This window comes from Lissotriton helveticus, chromosome 4_1 (assembly GCF_964261635.1).
Source record: "Lissotriton helveticus chromosome 4_1, aLisHel1.1, whole genome shotgun sequence".
NCBI lineage: Eukaryota > Metazoa > Chordata > Amphibia > Caudata > Salamandridae > Lissotriton > Lissotriton helveticus.
In genome coordinates, this window is record NC_136063.1 from 885983470 (window position 1) to 886004716 (window position 21247).

Sequence of the window (21247 nt, forward strand, 5' to 3'; positions counted from 1 at the left end):
GCGGGTAAGAGGGGAAACAGGAGGCTATAGACTTAGCCATAAAGGCAGGATGGTAAAATCCATAGGTATGAGAGTCAGGTGAGGAAAAATCTTTAAATTGTATACCACCAGAGAATGGTTTAAACAATAAGGGCCTGAGTCACAAAGTTAAACTTGCAGTTTTGTGCAGATATATGTTCTTTTTGGTTTGGGAACTACAAGTTAATGGTAAGTTTAAGACTGCAGAGAACTCCATGCATAAAAAGATCATACGTGTCTTGTTGTGTGCGGAGTTCTCCAACCTAACTGCTGTGTCTCCGCAGTCATAAACATGCTATTAACTCGCAGGCCTATGGATTCCACCTTTTCTATCTAACAGTAAATATTTGATGTCCTCCCTTCTATAGATCATCTAGTTAGTGATGTGAAAAATGTAAAGCTACTCGACCTATTATTTCATTCCTGCAAAATAACCACATTCATATTTGCTCAGCCTTAAACCAGAACAGGTAAAGAGGGTCTCATTATGACTGGTGTCAGTGGAAAGGCAGTCTTAATAATGCAGCCCCAAAATTAACAATACTGAGGTGTCTTTAAATCCGGATGTGCTGGATTAGTGGACATTATGGTTAAACCCTGAGAATCCAATTAGAACCTAGGTATTACAAGAGGAACTGGTAATTTCGATCTGATTCCCCAGTAATTCCTCATTCCCTGCTTCGGCTTCCACAAAAGCTTTCATCAGCTGTAATCTCCAGAGGAAACAGGTTAATAATGTTCCAGCACGCTTTGAAATTTCATATGGGGCTGGTAATGGTAACAGGGTTACTGTCCCATTCGGAGTTCCAGTTTTCTAATAACGAGGGTCATAGTCTTTCTTACCGTAGAAATAAACTATGCACATGTTTAATAAAATGCCACTGTCCCTTTAGCAAACATAACTCATTACTTACTTTTTTCACCTACTTTTTAGTAAGATGGCCACTGAGTGTGCTTTAAAAGTTGCACCTAAATGCAATGTATCATTCATTTTTGCTGTGAGTGTGCTCCTTCCTAAAACATCGTTCCTTTTATTTAAAATGCATCTGGAAGTTGTTGGGACCTCGGAATGAAGTTTAGTGGAGTCATCAGTTGTTTTCTCACGTGGGAGCAGACACTTAGAAAGATCTCTGTATCTGTACGCATATAACATGCATTAACCTTTGACTTCAGTAGTAATAAAACTACTTGAGAAGACATCTGTAAATGTAATTGGTTAATACCTTTTTCTGGCACTTATATGTCTCTGGACACAATATAACCACATGGCTTCAATGTTTTACAGGACTCTACGCTGTACCAAGCATAACTGGAAACTGGATGTCAGCACGATGAAATACCTCAATCCACCAGATAGCTTCTGCCACGATGAACTAGGTATTGTACCCTCCACGTCTGAGACTAGTGGTCTGATTTAGAGTTGGGTGGTGATAGAAAATGATCAGACCTTTGGAGAAAGAGTTAAACCAGAATGAGAATTCAAGGGTGTATTTTGCTCCACCATACCACCACATATATCAAAGGAGGCAGATTGCCAGTAAGGGCCTGCGCTCACTTCCTAAAGTAAAAGAAAAGAGGGACACACTTTCAGAAGGAGCTTGACCTATTCTGAGGGCATAAAAAAAAGATCTGACAGATTCTGCAACAAGGTATCGGAAGATTTTCCCAGGCATATTTAAAGCGGATCAAACCAACTGTATTGAAATATATATGTTTTCTATTTTGGCATTGGAAGAACATTTAACCTAGAAGACATACTTAGAAAATCATTTTTGGCGGAGTTTCTTTGGTAAACAAAGTTATTGAAATCTGAGGTAGTGGGGTTAACGCAAGCTTTGAGTAAACTTTTCAATGACACACATTACAAAATATTTGGTTCTTATGTTATATATAGATGTTCTGTTCCATTCTGCTGTCATTCGAGGTTTGTTTACGGTCCAGCTCAACACCAGTTCTTTCACCTCTTGTTGTTCTTAGTTCTTTGAGCAGGCTGTTATATATATTAGATGTTTTAATGAACAGTCTCTGTAGGTCATTTGAATAACTGCTGGCCTGATTAAGTGTGGGTGATGTGGTTTGTAAGTCAAGGGTTATCCCTGCCGGTAGTGAAATGTTCAAATTTGACTAGTACTTCAGATGCTCCGAGAGTTAACAGTATTGAGGAATGAGCAATGCATAATATTATCCCTAGTTGTGATGAACATCTGTGAAAAACTCTTCAATAAGGCATAGATTCATCAAGGTAAAATCTGCTCGCAAAGGAGCAGATTCTCAGAATCTGCCCCTTTGCTACCGGTATTTTTGCATTTGGGATGCATCATCCCAAATGCAAAAATCGCAAATTAAGAAATCGCAAAATTGCGATTACTTGCATTTAAGGAATCTCAAATTGAGATTCCTTAAATGCAATGCATTAAAGTTTAAAAAATAGCGATTTCGCTAATAGGGCTCGCAAATTACCATGAAGTTGAACTTCATGGGAATTTGCAAAAACTTTGAAAAATGCACTAAAGTGCATTTTTCAAAGTTTCATGTTGCGCACACACATGCCTTAAGGGCATGTGTGTGCGCAACATATGTGCACAGATCAATTTCAGGGGTGCAACAGGGTGTCCCTTGGACACCCCTGCACCCTTGAAATCGCATTCTCAATTTGCGATTCGCTAATTGCGATTTGCAAATTGAGAATGTCTTCCCATTCATTCCTACGGGCCTCTAGGTCCATAGGAATGAATGGGGAGGTATTCCTTAATTGCGACTCGCAATTTGCGAGTCGCAATTAAGGAATTTTAAGAAATCGCAATTTTTTTTGTGATTTCTTCATGCATTGCATTTTGCTATTCCTTAATAGCGAATCGTTATTTTTCGCTATTAAGGAATAGCAAAATGGGTTCTTGATGCATCTGGGGGTATGCTCCTACATTTCATTGTCTCAACAGACGCTAAAAACTGGCACTTTCTCTGACTAATGCCTTATTAATCCTGTTGACAAATCAAATTACATTTGTCAAGCCTTTTAAGATTTGAGTGAGCACCAGTGTTATTATGCAGTAGTCTTGTATCATTCCGTTCAACTTCGAATGTAGCTTCTGCAAGCCCTTCCTGTTGTATTTCATATTATGTATTTCATATCATTTTTCCTCCATGTCCTCTCTGGAGGCTAAGTCGCTAATTTGTTCTTTCTACTAACTACAAACACCTAGCAAGAACATTTTGTTTAAAAACATATCAGTAACCATATTTTCTGTAGTAGCTGGTTGCTGCATTTACCCACCTCACTATGGTTGAGCTTTGCAGGAGAATGTACTCTGCTTCTGGAGGCCATGTCCAGACAGTGCCTCAACTGCATTTATTTATATCACTTCCAAGCCAAATTATATTTTCCTTTAGGGAAAAGAATGGGGCATCATATTCGCCCCGTCTTTCCTCTCTCCTCTTTGCTCCTTAGGTGGATCAGGCAGGCACACACACGTGTCCGACCTAGATTGGCGCAGATTCAAGAGCGTGATATTATGTGAGTTTTACTTCCGCTGTAGCACCCTCGGGATTTTGGGGCATATTATCAAGGGGCTTTATCTCCGCTTTTTTGGCTTTAAAAGCCAAGAAAGCGGATATAAAATTATCTCCCTATTACCAAGCTGTCGCTAACACCAGTTAGCGACAGCTAATAGGAGATAGTGACCATCTTGGGCCCCGCTTTGCATGTCAGTGATATTTATCACTAATGACATGCAAAGTGGGCGTGCCAAGGTGTTAGCGACTGAAAACAGTCGCTAACATCGCTATCTCCTATTACCAACTTTTGGAGATATTCGCGCTAAGCGCGAATATCTCCAAAAGCTAACACTTGCCCAGGAGCAGTTCTTAGCCATGTTATCCAATGGGAGGTGGATAACATGGCTAAGAGCATTTGCTCGATAATGCATGAATATCGCTGACTTTTCAGCGATATTCATGCATTGCGGCGATTTTTATCGCATTTGCGATAAACCTTGCTAATAGCAAGGTTTATCTGCGATAAAAATCGCCGATGTGCGGCGATAATTTTTGTCTCTAAACAAGTTAGAGACAAAAATTATCTCTATTGGTTGGTAATATGCCCCTTTGTTCGTTCCCGGTGTATTTATGTGCATGATTTTAACAGTAGCCCTCATTTCTTCTCGTTGTAGAGATTAGAGCCTTTTGGCATATGGGAGGATTGTGTCCCATTGTGTGACCGTACTGGCGTTATTTTGCTTAGCTGTATATCCTTTGAAGGTGAGGTTCCAGTCCACTCAATTTGCCGCTTCACCTTATTTAAAAAACAACTGCTGATATTGCAGGAGCCCTGGTTCTCATAGTAGCATTGGTTCATTTCCCTCAGATCACTTTAACATTCTGATAACGCAATTCGAAAGCAGTGACGTGGTTTGGAATTATCACCGTCATCACGGTGAGAGTCCTGCATTTCCCCTTCATTTTTTTTCCTTCAATATTATCTTGTTGTTGTTCTCCAGTTTTTTTGTGGCTCCTGCCTGACACATTCTCTCTTTCACATTTTGTCACAGTTTACGCCATCGGTGGCCTCACCTTTCAGGTAGTCCGCATGCCGTACTATTTTGAGCTTACTACTCTCTACTGATGTCATCCGAACATACCCTTATTGTCTCGTCTCTCTTTATCCCTGGAGCTATTTGTATTGCACCATTACAGAACTCTCAATTCTGATTTTGACTTGTGCCCTACCGGGTTGGAATTAACATGGTTTAGGGGTAAAGATTTTGCGCAGGTTATTTAGCTGTTTATACCAACTACTATTGCCAGTATACATCCCCCTATGTCTATATATTACTTAGTGACTCCCGCTATTTCCTCTCTACATTTTTCTTCTAGACTGCACTGAGCTTGGAATCAGCCATAGAGGTGCTTGGCAATTTATGACTTGCTTAGTCTCTCCCCTCGTGATATCTTGATCCCCTTCCACACCCGCGTTTTACTTTTACTAATACAATAATTTTTTCTCTGATATTCACATGTGGGCAGTGGACTGCTGATTTTGGTTGCACTTCACCCACTGACCACAATATTCTTTCTGTTGGTGGGTGGTCGGAGTACTTACAAATGGTTTACATGTGCTGCAATAATTAGATTAGATTAGAGTTTAGCAAGGGGTACACACCACACCAAATGTTGTGGGATCTCAGAATTATGGTTTCCACGAGTGTTGGGTGATGTAAATTTCCACTTGTGTGAGAACTTGTGTTCTCCAGGCATTGTCACCCTATACCCTGTTCTCAAGTCATCTTTTGTATCATTACCAGCCCTAAAGAGTCGGAGACCAGTGTTTCTCTGACGAAACACATGTCGGCTGGCTGCTTTGCGTAACAACCAATTAAAGAAACCAAGACATCTATGTTGGATTTTGTACCAATTGCTTTCTATTTACATTCGCATTGCTTGTTTTAATACTGTATGTTTGCACGAGACTGTAGATATATGGACATGTGGTAGGTTTCCCCTTCACAGATTAAGGGGTTATTAGGGTCTCCCCTTCCCAGTTAGCACCATACTCAATTGTTCGATTCATAACACACCAACGTCAATAGGCTGAGCTTTACTGCTTCCTAAATACACAAAACCCTGTTCTTTTGCATTGCTGGATAATGCAGTATGCTCTTTTCTTTTTCTTCGTTGATATTGGCATTACCATAACCAAACTTAGAGTATATTCAATGAATAATCTATTTATTGCCTGTGACTCCTCCCATAGATTAGTTTGTTCATGTGCAAGGTAAAGTAGACTCTTTTCTGCCGTATGTTTTTCTAGTTCTGTTTGCTAAATACAAATGCAGTAGGGACATTAAGAATTTTAGGAACATAGGAGCTATACATGGCAGCAGGTGTGCAAAATAGTGAACTTGCACGCCAGATTACCACAAACCAGCTCCATTTCTATCAGTAACATATTTCATCCTGAAAATGTTTTTCTGAATGAGCCAAGAAATTCTAGTCCCTGATTTAGAGTTGGTGCTAAAGAAAATACCTCCTGTTGAATGATGTCCACCTTCATGGTGGGTGCGTTTCCACTTTGGATTCTCCTTCAGATTTAGCACTTCTTTGAGAATTCAGATGATTTTCCATGAAAGCCCAAATTACGAAAATACCTCCCTCCAGAATTCCTGGAGATTGAGGCATTCCCACCACTGGTGTAAAAAAGTACCCGGCCGCCCACACTCCCGGGTGCAGACTAGCGACAGCAGCAGACCCATTTTCACTAGTGCAGTGCTGGTGTAGTACGCTCTGTGGAGTAATTTTAGTTGGATAAGCTTGAAACGGTAGCGGATAGCCACTTGGTGATGCCAGGGCCTAACCCCAGTCTTCATCATCAAAATCTCCAACATCCCCAGCTCATTTCACGCTTAGTTTGTCCGAGGCATCCAGTAACTTATTACAATTTTTCTAGTATGTTAATAAAATCTCCTTTTCCTGGGAGATAATCATCTAATTGTCTATCTTCCAGTGAGGAGGAGACTGGCAGAACCGAGCCTTTGGGTATTGCTTTATGCAGCGCGTGTCACACCTGAAGGTATCGGAAAGTCTCACCCTCATGGAGTTGATATTGGGCTTGTAGGTCTCCAAACGGGACAATTTCCCCCTTTGCCCATAGGTCGCCCACTTTTGAAAGGCCAATAAGATCCCATTTATCAAACCTTGGTTGGTGTGCTAGCATGCTTAATTGATCGGAGTCAAACAAAGGGGTAGACTGAGTAATCCTGCCTCTCCAGCTCAGCGCGGCCCTAGCCGCATGCCAAATTGAAATTGTAGTGGAGGTCAAAGTATTTTTTGGTATGTAGTTTTCCCCCCCATATAGTGCCCTGAGATAGTTGCCCGAGGGCATATTGTACCTATCCATTCTGTATGTCGGGTCTGTGAGGGGTTGATGCATCCAGTGGTTGAGAACCACCAATTGCGAGGCCCAATAATAGGATCTAATTGCTGGAAGAGCGATTTCACCATTATACCAGCTTTTGGTCAGTTTGGCCAAGGCAATTCGAAGTGTCCCATTGTTCCACAGTAGAGAACGTACCTCAGGATCAATGGATAGAAAATATTGAGGTGGGACCAAAAAAGGCGTATTTTGTAAGGCATAAAGAAAACAGGAAAGAGCCATCATTTTATAAAGCGCAGCCCTTCCCAGGAGTGTTAGGGGTAAGGACTTCCAGTGTTGAACATCCGCATGGAAACGCTGAAAAGGGGAGACAAGATTCTGCGAAGGAAAGACTCCGGCATCTTTGGTGATGTATATGCCAAGGTATCGAAATCCGTCTTCAACTATCCGAGCCTCACAGCCCAAGGGGAGCGTTGGGTGACTGCCACTCAGGACATAGACCAGGGACTTGTCCCAGTTCATAGTATACCTGGAGTATTGTTGTAAAATGGCAAAAAATATGAAGTACGCTATGTATCGAGGCTCGGGGATGGGCTAGATAAAGTAAGACATCGTAGGCACAGAGGGAGATTCTATCCAACCACTCTGGAGACCAGTTGAGGCCGCAGATGAAGGGATCACCTCTAATCCAAATGGCTAGAGGCTCAAGGGCTAGGGCAAAAAGAAGATGTGATAAGTGGCAGCCCTGCCTGGTGCCCTTATCCAGCTTGAAGATTGCCGATCTACACCATTTACGGCAACCCGGACCAATGGACCTGAATAAAGTAGACGTACGAGGGACAAAAAACGCCCACCAAACTCATATCTTTCCAGTACCGCAAACAAAAAAGGCCATTCAATCATATCGAACGTCATCTTTGCGTCTAGCGACATGATCACCGTGTCCTCTTGAATAGTAGAGGCTCGGCCCAACACTCCAAACAAGCACCGAAGGTTAAGCGCGGTATTTCTGGTTGACATAAAGCCGTACTGGTCTGAATGAATCAGTTTATGGAGATAGGGAGAGAGACAAAGGGCCAGGTCTAAGAGAGAAATGGGCCTGTACGAAGAGCAACAGTCCGGGGTTTGCCCTTTTCAGGTATGCAACAATATTAGCTAATCTCTGAGTTTCAAGCAGAATACCCCGGGTCACACTCTCCTCATACATACGTACTAGAAATGGTGCTATAACTGAGGCAGAAGACTTATAAAGCTTGATCGGGAGACCACCTGGGCCCATCGCCTTCCCGGACTGCAACGTACCTATCGCGTTAGTCACCTCTTCAGAAGACAAAGCAACATCGAGATCCGACACTTCTTGGGGGTCCAGTTGTGGCAGAGGCAGCGTGAAAAGCAATTCTGATGCCTCAATTTGGGTCAACACTGGTGAGGGGGCATACACGGATTTAAAATGATCCGCAATTGTCTTGGCAATACTAAATTCATCATAATGTTGAGTACCCCGCAAATCCAAAACTTCTGCCGCCCATCTATTGGCTAGCTCTTTCCTGTCGAGCCATGCCAGTAACTTACTCGCTCTGTCACCTATATCGTATATGCGATGTTGAGTAGCGTGAAATTGAGCTTTGGCGGCCTCCCCCGCTATATCCCTATATTCTTTTTCTTTAATGGCCAATCTATGAGAGGTGTCAGGGAATGGAGACTCCAGCATGTCGGCTTCAAGCAGACCAACCTCCCTTTCTATGTCTTCCAACTGTTTACACTTCTCCTTCTTGTGCCCCGCCACTGCTGCGACTCCACAACCACGGATCACTGCCTTATACGTTTCCCACGATATCACGTCAGAATCCAACTAACCCTCATTTTCAGCGAAGTAATTTTTGGTGGCCCACGTCAATGTCTCATGTATCTCTGGAATACGAAAGTACCAAGGGTTGAGCACCATACTGCAGTTGGTAGGGATCACCATACCCCCATAACAGGTCATGATCGGGGAGTGGTCGGAAAATACCTCTGTTGAGAAAGGCCAATTCTCTGAAGTTGGGAATTTGTGTTGCTTTACAGAAAAGATAATGAATACGAGACATATTCCCATGGACTCCGGAATGGAAGGCATATTGTCTAGTTGTAGGGTGGCATATACGCCAATGTCAATCAATCACATAGACTCTAAGTATTCTGTCAAAAGCTTACCAGGGGATTCATTGTGTCTAGGCGGCAAACGATCGAGATCTCCATGGAGGGCAGCATTAAAGTGTCCTCCTAGCAGTATCTCGCCCTCGGATGGATTGAGTATATGTGGACCAAGGTCAGTCAGAGTATAGGAGTGGAGCTTTGGGGGTACGTAAAAGGAAGTGACATTTAGGGACTTTCCCTCCCATTGCCCCGACACGGAAATAAGTCTGCCAAGTGGGTCTCCTGTAACTTTATGTACCAGGAACGGGAGGGAGGTACGTACCAGAATGCCCCCCAGGCGCTGTGAGTATAGCCCGAGTGAGCAATCCATTTAAATCCCCAGCGCTTAAGTGCACAATAGGAATTACCTTGAATATGGGTCTCCTGGAGCAAAATTATATCGGGGATTGACATTTTAAATATTCTAGCACCAAACTTCTCTTGATGCGATCCCCCAGACCTAACATTAACATTCCATGAGAGTAGTTTTAGGTGACCCACTGGAGTCTCAGAAGTGTGCGCCACACTCATTTAACCTGAGAGTTAGAGGTCTTCCACCCCCTCTGCTTAGGAACTGTGGCAAACACCAGCGGTCCCAGTCATAGAACTTCTTAGTGAAATTACTGCATCGAAGCCCAAGAGAAGACACAAACCCACCATAATAGCGATCCAAATGAATACTGCATATAGAACTGAAAAATAAAAAACAAACAAACCCCTCGAAACTCCCTGGAACCTCCCCCCACCCTGCTTCCCTGCGATGTGGAGTTAGAACTGCCCACCCCCCAATTGTGCAGAGCGTCTATATACCCCAAAATAAGAAAAACACCGTAGAGGGGGAAGTTACTCTGCCTAAACATACCAAGAAAAGCCTCTGTTCCCCCCCAGATGTCTAGTGTTCCCGCCCGAGTTTACCCAAAATCAGATCTTGATATAACAAAAACAGTTCAAATACAGTAAACAGCAAACAGTCCCACCCACTGTGACAACTCGGCTATCAAAGCCACAGTACGTATTTCTTTGAGTCAAGCGCCAAACCCCAGAGACCAAACAAAGGGGGGGCAATAAGGAGCAAGGACATCAATCAAAAATGAGCCCCCATCATCTCTTAATGATTTGAACACGTGGCCAACCTCCACAACAGCGTCTCCACCCACCAAAGCACCGTCCCTTTAGACATACTTTCCCTTAGCGATTCTCTGATCCACGATCCCCAGTATGGGAAGAGCGTATCTGAGTGTTGGCAGCCTGCCATCCCTCCAAACAGTCCCAGGCATCCTCCGTAGTTTGGAAAAACCACAATTTGCCATCTGCTTGCAAACGGAGTTTCGCCAGGAAGAGCATGGCATATTTCAGGGTATGGCTCTTAAGTGCTCCCTTGATTTTGATTGATGGACCTGCGTTTCAATTGTACTTTATAAGTAAAGTCAGGAAAGAAGGAAACAATGGAGTTCTCACATTTAAGTGGCGGAGAGGCCCTAGCTGTCTGAAAAATATTGTGTCTGTCTCGGACATTAAAAATTCTTGCGAGGATGGGACGTGGTCCCGGGTTTGGGCGGAGCCCCAGGGACACTGTGGGCCCGCACCACCAAAAAATAGTCAGAGAGGGAGCGGGGCTGCAGATGAGTTTTGATCAGGTCTTCTACAAAAAGGTCCGCAGCTTGGCCCTCCGCTTTTTCTGGCACTCCCAAATGTGAAAATTGTTCCTACGGCCCGCCCCTCATAATCCTCCAGTTTAGCCTCCAAGTCAGAAGCTTGGGTTTGTAAATGTTTGACCGTGGGCTCCATCTCCTTGGTAGAGTTCTAGAGGGTAGTGACCAACTCCTCGGTTGCCTTGACCCTGTCGCCCATGTCCCTTAGATCTGCCGATATCAATGTAATTTTGGTGGACACAGTGTCGATCCTATGTTCCAATGCGGTACGGACCCCCTGGATCGTCTCCATCACGTCCACCAAAGTAAGGGTCCCTTCTTCAGATTGTTGTTTAGTCGCCAAAGGGTCTTGATGTTCCTCCGCCCCCTCCGACCTAGTATGTGCAAATTTAGCCAATTTTGCGACATGGGACTGTTTGAACCCTTCGCCGCGGCCGCATGTCCAGAGGGACCATCGAGAAATGATTCCTGCTGCAGGAGATTGTGTAGGCCCAGGAAATGAGGGTCGCCAGGACAGAATATCTTGGCGCAGGGTCGACATTATATCAGATCTCGATGGCTCCGAGAAGTTTGTGGGCGCCAATCCCCTTATTAAATAATGAGCCGGTACGGCCCTCACACCCAGGACCAATGGGTCTGTGGCCTGTCGGACCCCTCGGGACTTCCACCAGATGGGGTGCATGCGCCACCTATAGGCCCACCTCAACCCGGTGTCTGCCAGAACAAGTGCGTCCGCTTTCAGCAGTAATTCACTCGTCAAGGACAAATTCGCCTTTGAAAGCAAGCCCCCCTCAGGTTCAATCAAGAGACCTCAGCAAGCGGTGAGCATCACAAAATGGCGGCTGCTAAGATCATGGGGGGTGGTCATATGCCAGAATGTCCACAGGCCAATTGTACCACCGGCCTAGTTGGTCTCGGTGGGGGGGGGCAAGTAGAGGCAGCCACGAGCGTATTTTCAGGCTGCCTGGGACCGTCGGTGCTTCAGAGGCAGAAGGCGAGCCATGGCGGGAAGGAGCCCCGTGAAATCTGTACACCTCCAAGGGGGGGCCGCCACAGCAAAAAGCAGGAACTGCGAGGAGGGAGGTGGGGACCCGATCAAAGCCCCGACACTCACCTCCACTCCAGTGCCCCGCAATCGATGCCGGAGCAACACCGGCGGTCACCTCCTCCGACGTCCTTGTAATCCCTTGGTCCGCCCACCGATACAGGGGGGCCCCAGGGCCACTCCGGCACAGCGTTGGTGGAAAGCTGGACAGCCCCGAAACCACACAGTGCCCCGGATCGTTTGCAGACACTGGCCCTGTCCAGACGGCCCAGGTCCCAAAGCCAGAGCTCGCGCAGCGGAGCACCGTGCGACGTCATGGCCGAGGCTCCGTACTCCGATCAGCTGTTAACCTCTGATTCGATATATCCGGGTGGCGGCGATGGATTTGTGTCATTGTCACGGCAGGTGGTGCACAGATCCTGTGGGTTCCCAGTCTGGGAACTGAGGGGCAATATGGATCAGTTTAAACGGATGTTGGGGGGATTACACATACTCGATGAGCGGAGCTTCACTCACGAGCGGCTATCTTAGTTGCCGGCAAGCCACGCCCCCCCATTGAAGAGATCTTATCAAATTGAAGAATAAATAGAAACTGCTTGTTAGACCTAGAATCCTTTGTATGGTTTTCCTCCTAACTTTTTGCTGTCAACCCACCTGTTTTGCTAACTTTGTTTTTGCTGGATTTAGGACACTGCACACTTTACCACTGAGAAACTATGCTAAAATGCTTGTGCTCTCCCCCTAAAATATGATAGAAGTGACTTACATCCAATTCACATGTTTCATTTACTTGTAAGTCCCTAGTGAAGTGGCACCATCTGTGCACAGGGCCCAAATGCTACTAGTGAGCCTGCAGCACTGATTATACAACCCACTTAAGTATTCTTAGGTCTGCCATCGCAGCCTGCATGTGCAGTTTAAAACTGTAATGTCAACCTGGTAAAATAAACCTTTTGCCAGGACCAAACTGTCCTATTTAATACATGTAAGTCGACCCTAGGGTAGGCCTTGGGCAACCAGATGGCAGGGTGCAGTGTATTAAAAAAGTTGGACATGTACATTTTAGTTTAACATGTCCTGGCAGTGAACATTTTATTTTTCCCTACTGCAGTGCCTAGCTTTCCCATAAAATAAAATTGAAGTCCGCTTGTTGCATTTAATAAGTTGCAACGTCCAAATGGGAACAGGATACTGGTTCATGTGTGGTGAATTTGGAATTGTAATATAAAATCATCTTTTATGGTGAAGTCGGATTTTAAATTATAATTTTGAAAACACCACTTTTAGAAAGTTGGGATTTTTCTGCCTTAGCCATTTAGTGCCTGTCTCTGGGTCACATGACTGAGTGCAGCTGCGTTTTGTGTATTCCTCCTAGACAGCCATACGTAATAGAGAGCTTAGGTGTGTCGGGATAGGCCATCACTTGCAGGATTATAGGGCAGAGCTGGACATAGCCCTACTTACACTTGCATAGGCTGTGTCCTGCCTCACAAAAAAAAATGCATAGCCCCTGCCATTAGTCTGGAGCCAGGACAGGGAAGGCAGGAAAGCTGTGAACTTTAAAGGAAAACTCTCTCACTTCATAGGAAGGTCCTGATATAAATAGTGGACCTCAGATACCAACTCTTCAGTACACTTCTGGACTTGTGGACTGCTGGACTAGTGCGCTGAAGGACTGCTGCCCTGCTGTGTTGATCTACTACCTGCTGCCCTCTTACCTGCGTGAGAAAGACCGGGCCTGCAACTGTTGAACCCAAGACCCTAAAGGGAATCCAATGGCCAGTTGACTGGCCTTCTTACTGGAGCCTCAGGGACAGAAGGCACCAACAATCTTGAACCCAGCGCTTGGACTCTGTCATCAGTGAGTTTTACCCCGCCAAATGGTCCCATCCCAGGCCTGGATTCTTGGAAATGGGCCTGAAGGTGCACTTCAGCTTGTCTGGTGATCCAGTAGAACCAGTGTACCCCCTCTGCTGTGTAGCACATCCCTAGCAGACCCAAGACAGCACCTCTGCAGCCAGCATTCCCATAATGCAAGGACTGCATCAACCTCTCAACAATGCATATTCAGCAGGCCCTTGGATCCCAAATCTCTCACCGATGGCAACATCAACAGTGCGGGGTTCTTGTATCGCAACTCATCTGAACTGTGCGAAGCATTCTTCATGCCGAACTTTGCATTACAAGCCTTCATCAACAGGATTTCAATGATGACACAGGACCTTGCATAACACCTTCATAGCCTCTTGGAACCGACGCATCGCCTCAAATGCGCAACGCAGCTTTGACGCAGGACCTCGCTACGCTCCACAACCAGGATAAAAGGTACTCGTGTTTAGTCGGCTCTACTGAGTCCCTGCAGCTGGCCCTCGCTCCATCTCGTTCAGCCTGAACTCGCAAGTTTGTCCAGGTCCACCATATCAGATATCCACAGTTGGCACCTTGTGCTTTTTGGTGCTATTTTCACTGAAATGTTTAAACTTGCCTATCTCTGGTTCTACTGATTGCATTTTTGTCGTTTTGGTCTTAATTTATTTATAAAAATTAGCTCTATGTTTTCGAAATTGTTTGGGATTTTTATCTTGTGTTGTGTTTTCACTTTATTACTGTTTGAACTGCTGCATAAATACTATTCACATTGCCACTTAGTAAACCATGAATTCTCTGTGCCAAGCTACCAGAGGGTTGAGCACAGGGTAGGTAATTTGGGGTTTTGCTTGTGCCTCTCCTAACAAGAATTGTGGTACTGTTTGATTAGGGTTTCACAATCTCCTCAACCAGTAACCTAATTTCTAACACCGCTTATCAACAATAATCCCTGTATTTAGAACTGTAGAAAAGAGAGCAGGTGGAAAGACAAGTTCAGTAGGCCACCAGCTATGATTCTGAGAGATTTTCGTTCAAAAGACTACAATTTTGATGTAGTCGGTTGTGAGTTTCAGCTTGTTAAGGGTCATCCACGTAGGTTTGGCGCATGCAGTCTTTGAGGTTGGGCTGAAGTGAATTTTCTGTTGCTGTACAAAGGCAGTATAAGTTGAGTGTCATTTACATGTCAACAGAAATCCATCCCAAAGGTCTGAATCGAAGCGAAAAACGGAGTTGCATAAATAATATATAATATGGGGCTCAGCACTGAGCACTTTAATGCCAGATGTAGGTCGGCAATTACCGGTCGGTAACGACCGATTTCGGCCGTTACCGACCGGTATTTGCAAATGGAGATGTAGGGGCCTTAAAATTTACAGAATCGGCATATTTACCGAATCGGCAAAGTTACCGATTCGGTAAAATACCGATTCTGTATATTTACCGAATTGGTAAATATATATGTAGGTGGAACTGAAAACAGTGCCACAGGCCCTTACCGATTTGTTATTTACCATGTAATACTATTGCATGGTAAATAACGAATACCTGTGTACATGCACATCTGTGCATGTACACCTGTGCCATGTGGCACACATACATGCCCTAAGGGCATGTCTGTGTGTCACATGGCACACAAGCCACAAACAGGGGTGCAACAGGGTGTCAAAGTGACACCCTGTCCCCCTTGGCAATTCAGTAATTTTACCGATTCTGTAATTACCGAATCGGTATTTGCTATTGAATCCTATGGGCTTCAAGGCCCATAGGAATCAATGACAAATATTGATTCTGTAATTACAGAATCGGTAAATACCAAATCCTACCGATTCGCTATTTTTTACCGAAAAATTACCTACATTAGATTTACCGATTCATGAATACCGAATCGGTAAAATTCGGTATTTATGAATCGATAAATCTAATTTACCTACATGGGGCCCTTAGACTCTTACAGGGTGTTTTTGAAGTCTCAGCTAAAAGCGGGTTGACTATAGTCTGTGTATCTTTTAACAAAGACGAGAGACAACTAAGAACAACGACCTACATTCCAATGGAAGCAAGGCAGTCTAACAGTATAGGGTGAGACACCGTATCACTGCATCCTTATTTTGCATTTGAGGCGGAGAACAAGAAATTGGAGAAAGCAAAGAAGTTGCTTATTTCCAGGGTGAGACTCACTCTCATTAGGACTGTGACAAGGAAGCCCTGAACTTGGAGTAATCCAAATTACTTGTAAGTAATTCGGCCATTCCTTTTTCTGACCTGTTGGCCGAGGAACGCTAAATGCTGGAACCATTTGCTAATGACTAACCAAAAAGAGGGCCTCTATTCACCTCAGTGAATCCTTGGGATTGCTACCGGTACAGCCAGGCATGTTCAGCTATGAAAGCACATGACAAATTACTCATGTCCTAGGAACACATATAATCCGAGCTATAACTTCAGTTGAACATCTACATGGAAACATAGTCAACTTGGGTATATCACACGGATTTCCCCACATACCTCCTCACTGCCAATGTTGAAATTAAGTGCTGGCTATGCTGCCAATAATAATTCAGAGTCAGGGATAGATTTAGCCAGGGGTTTGGTGTGCTACCTGACCCCAACATCACCTCCAAATTAAATAGGCAGGAGTTGAGCAGTCAGAGGCTACATGCATCATATTATGTTGGTCCTAAGCATTTTACAACATTACAGTTTTGTAATCCTATAAACCCAAGCCACAGAGATTCTGATGAAATTTACTCTCGAAGTGCTTCTGGCTTACTCCTGGGTTCCTGCAGTAAGCCACTCTTACATTAGGGATACTGCTGGCATACTTCTGGATTTCAGGAGTACTACAAGAGCAAGGCACACCTATTTGTAGCCAAATCATTGTGGATATGGTCCTAATATATTTGCGGTAACAGGAAGTCGGCACATAAATAGACATCAATGTGTTTTCTTTTTAAATGATAAATGCAGTGAAAGAGAGCAAACACCAATGAGATTTCCACACATACAATAAGATAACAGTGATTCCTATTGTAGAGCCTGAAAATTACAGAGTTATCTCAATTATTTATGTTTTATATTGTTTACTGTAGTTATTGAAAGAGGCGAAGACAAAGGACTTTCTCTGGTTGAACTGAATCCTCCAAATCCATGGGACGCTGACCCCAAAGTCCCAGAGACTCTAGAATTTGAAGAGGTGCAGGTAAGGTTAACTTGGGATGAGATTAACTTTTTTCCATTGCAGGGACCGGCATAGTGCTTGCTTATGACAAATCCAATGTATTGCCACAGAGAAGGTGTACCGGGATTTTCAAAGTAGTTATCATTAAAATACATATTGAATACTGAATATCACTTAAGACTTGGATGCCTCCGAAATCTGGACTCAAGTGACTATTACAACATATCACACTGGGTTGTGGCCTGTGAAACATTCCATCCATCTTCGCTTGCATTCATCTGTAAAGATATGGTGATGATATGGGTCAAACACCACACCAGTTGGTCACTCCTGCCGTCCAGGCGACTACTAGGCCCAGCCTGCTTTGTGGATTGAACCACCGCCAACGACCAGCACCTGAAGGCGCTTATTAACTGCTCGAGGCACCCGCAGCACGGGAGCCCAACACCACGCTAGCTGGTCACTGCTGCCGCCCAGGGGGTTACCAGTCCCTGCCTGCTTTGCAGCCGGAACCGCAGCCAACAACCCGCGCCTGGAGGCACCCACTAACTGCTCGAGGCTCTCGCAGCACGGGAGCCCAACACCGCGCTAGCTGGGCACTGCTACCGTCCAGGGGACTACCAGCCCCAGCTTTATTTGCGGCCGGAACCACCACCAATGACCCACGCCTGGAGGCACTCATTAACTGCTCGAGGCTCCCACAGTGTGGGACGCTCACGGGCATGCCCGCGCAGCACCAGGGTGAAGCACGGGCCAAGGGCGGGCCTGTTTGTGCCTGTCAGCACCAGAAAGAGGCAGGGCTGGGCCACCCCTCTTTCATTCACTCACAGCTAATTGACTAAGTGACTGAGGTAAATGTCCTTTCATAACGAAACGGACTCTAGTTTTAACCATGGGGAAACGCACAGGGACAACACTGCGGCCTGCTACCACTACCATCGACAGTATGTTAGAGAGGGTTGTTATCATTGTCTCTAGCAAAATTGCACTTCCTGAACGATGTTTATCCCTGGGAAGTGAGGCATTACCGAACGGTTCTACAGCAGGAGGGTCCCCAGCGGACTTATCTCCCCGTCCTGCAGGTAGTTACACGCCAGTCAGACACACACCTACAGTTGCCCATAGCACTGTGATGCTTCTGAGAACCAGTGTTAATAACATACCTAATAAGATAGCTTTCTCCAGTGGGAGCGCGAAGGGTGCTGACATGACTGGGCTGCACCTAAACACGGACACACTAGCCCCTGCTTCAGTCCTAGTGGCTATGTGCAAAAGGAAGCCTGGAAAGCCCAACAGTTCTAAAATGAAACAATCCACTCGTTCTAGTTCCAATTCATCACGCACTGTCTTCAGCTCATGGATACAGTCTTCATTGATCATCTGTATCCCTGAGGTGGTATCAACTAATTCTAAAAGTACACAGACCGAGGTTGTATCCCTTATCTCAGCACATAGTGTTATCGTGGATGTGCTTTTTGACACCGTCAATGATACTGTCCTCGTACGAGTAAAAGAGTTGATAGACAAGAACTTCCCCTCACTTTGGGAACGTTTAGATCATCTGGACACTATGTTCAATAAAATGAGCGGACACCAAGAGACTGATCAGACTGTTGCTACCCCAGGGGTGGGTCTGTCTTTATTTACTAATGCAGGGTGGAGCTCTGGTCAATTGATCCTAAATCCAACTCTGTCTAATGGCCCTCTGCTCAATAGCCCATGTGTAACATGTAGCAAGGTTAAGGAGCTCCTTTTACCCAGCCCAATGGTGAGCATGAAAACCCTCCCTCCCTTAATAGTGTACGAAATATACCCAGGTCTGCCCAAAACGTACCCTTTACCAGCCAGCCTGAACCAGTGATCAGCTTACAAGGCGTGAACCCAAAGTTAGGCAGTCTGAGTAGTACTATACCTAACCCTAAGGGAGAGGGACCCATTGAGTCTAACACAGAGGTTTTGGGACTGCCACCAGTAGCATGTCTCTATGTTTTAGTGGTGGCAGGGGTAACAACTCTCATGAAGGAACAGGGGAAGACCTGGGATATATTACGCAACAAATGTGTGGACTGGCTATCCAAACACTTGAGATTTAAGGTGTCAGATATGAATAACATAATTATGGTATGAAGAGTAGGATGGGTGAGGGTGTCAACAAAGAACATCGCGGGGGACTGCATAGTGATCAATTTCCGTAGGCCGTCCATAGTCAGGTCATTATTGAGGGCGCAGGATTCTACTACTAACTCCACGCATATTTACGCATTACCGCTGGGCAATTTTAATAAACAGGTTCCCTGGTGCCTGATAAATGACGTCCCCCAACCAATCACGCACAATATGTTCCTAGCACTGTCCGATTTGGATAGCCAGAATTGACTTACACCACCTTTGGTAACTAATAAATCCACTTTTATGTTGAATGCCCATCCCTCAGAGCAAGCCAAACATGATACATTAAATAAAGCAACTAACGACTCAAATTTAAAAGTACTAAGTTGGAATGCTGCTGGCTTGGAGTCAAAAATATCCCTACCAGACTGACTAGACATAGTAAAAGAGCAGGATGTTCTTATGTTTCAGGAGACTTGGGCTATTCAAGACTTTTATACATTGAAGGGTTTGAATGTTTTAACACTCTTGCCTCCATTTCCAAGTCTGGTTGCCCATCTGGTGGTCTCTCAATTTGGCTCAACATTGCTGTGGGAGGTAGCATCAAGGTTTTAGATGCAAATAGTGATACATTTCAAGCATTAATATATAGGAGGGGGTATCCATATGTTTAATTCATTTTTATAATAATTATTTTTATTCTGCACCTGATTGTAAATTTCATCAACTTGTTTAAATTTATCAGAACTCTACAACATCGCAATGGATTTGGTAATACAGCTGGCATCTGTTTGTGGAGTGACTTTAACGAAAAAATTCCTAGGGAAACTACCTAAATCATTGGACTTAGCTCTAAGTTGCATCTATGTAACAGGGCCATTTATTTACAAGATCATTTGCTTAACCCCTTGCATGCGCGGGAAATTTTTGCGCTGTGCGGGCATTCTAATTAGTGGGCGGGATTCGGACTGCCCTCGGCCGTCGTGAGCACACGCCCACCGTGACTCATGATGGCCCCCGGCCGTCATGAGCATGCAAGGGTTAAACATAATTTAACCAATGTGATGGAAATTGTTGCTGTATCTAATAACAATGACCCGCCTGGACCAACATTCAGAGGTAGGCGTAGTGCCTCTACTATAGATTAAGTTTTTATTTCTCCTATTCTTGAGGATTGTTTAATGAAAGCTAAGGTTGTCCTGACTACTCACGGTGATCACAATCCCATTATAATACAACTGAGAGTTTCCCCGAGGCCGACATATAACAATGAGTGTGGCTCTAGGAATTTGACCCCCTCTAAGACAATTTAAGATTGGTTTGGAGCCAACTACACCAATCGATTTTTTAAGATGGTAAGGGACTACCTGAGACTTATTGATTCATGTCTGTCACTACAAGATTTTAACCTTGAGGTAATTGGCGCCTTTTCAATATTATGTGAGGGTATTAAATTGTGATTCTCCTATTACCATGACTAGAGAATCTGGATTTCATTAAAGACACGGAGGCTGACATTATGCAAGATCTTTTAATGCAGTCTCCAAGCAGCCGCATACATCACAACACAAAGTTCCAGAAAAGAACATTGAAAGAAAATAAATGGCGTGAGCTGACAACAATCTGCCTCTTTTAAATGTCGAGGAGAAAATAAGTAAATTCAGAGATATGATAAACTTCCGAGATTTTGGATTGAAGACTTGAAAGCTTCTAAAGGATCCAAATGGAGGTGTGAAGAAAGAAGTAACCAAAAGAGACCGTCGTGTTATGAAGAAGGGTTACCTGAAAATAGAGAGAGAGCAGTAAATGTCTCTAGAATAAGCAAACCATATGAAACCCAAGATAAGTGTTCATTCATAAGCACCACAGATATCAATCTAAACAAATAGGAATTGATAAAGAAATCACCATACACTAGGGAATGGGGAGGGTGGGATAATGTCAGCCTCCGTGTCTTTAATGAAATCCAGATTCTCTAGTCATGGTAATGGGAGAATCGCAATTCCATTACAAGAACGGAGGCTACATTATGCATGTTGGTAGGTTTATAAAACAACATTAGAAATATGTTCAATTGGTTTGCAATAGTGACGTGCAAATGTGTTAGCGTTTGACCAGTCGGCCGCTTTGAAAATGTCATCCAACTTACCTCCAGACCATAGAGAATTACTGGCCATAGCACCTCTAACAGCATGGGCTTGAAATTTTGTTCAATCAATATCTGCTAAGTTCATGGCAGTTTTAACCCATCTAGCAATAGATGTTGAGGTTAAAGCTTTATGAGGTTTAACGAATGAAATGAGAAGTTGCTTCTCATGTGCTGGGCGTAGAGA

The 21247-nt window shown here is 44.4% G+C and overlaps 1 protein-coding gene across 2 annotated transcripts in view; it reads left to right on the forward strand.

Moving 5' to 3' along the window:
• The window catches only part of LOC144827366 (cytidine monophosphate-N-acetylneuraminic acid hydroxylase-like), a 537565-nt gene that overhangs the window by 148627 nt on the left and 367691 nt on the right, over positions 1 to 21247 (forward strand). For both annotated transcript variants that reach the window (XM_078685708.1, XM_078685707.1), the window contains exons 3-4: positions 1304 to 1395; positions 16717 to 16826. In XM_078685708.1, coding sequence (XP_078541834.1) covers positions 1304 to 1395; positions 16717 to 16826 — 202 coding nt within the window. The remainder of the gene's footprint in view (positions 1 to 1303; positions 1396 to 16716; positions 16827 to 21247) is intronic.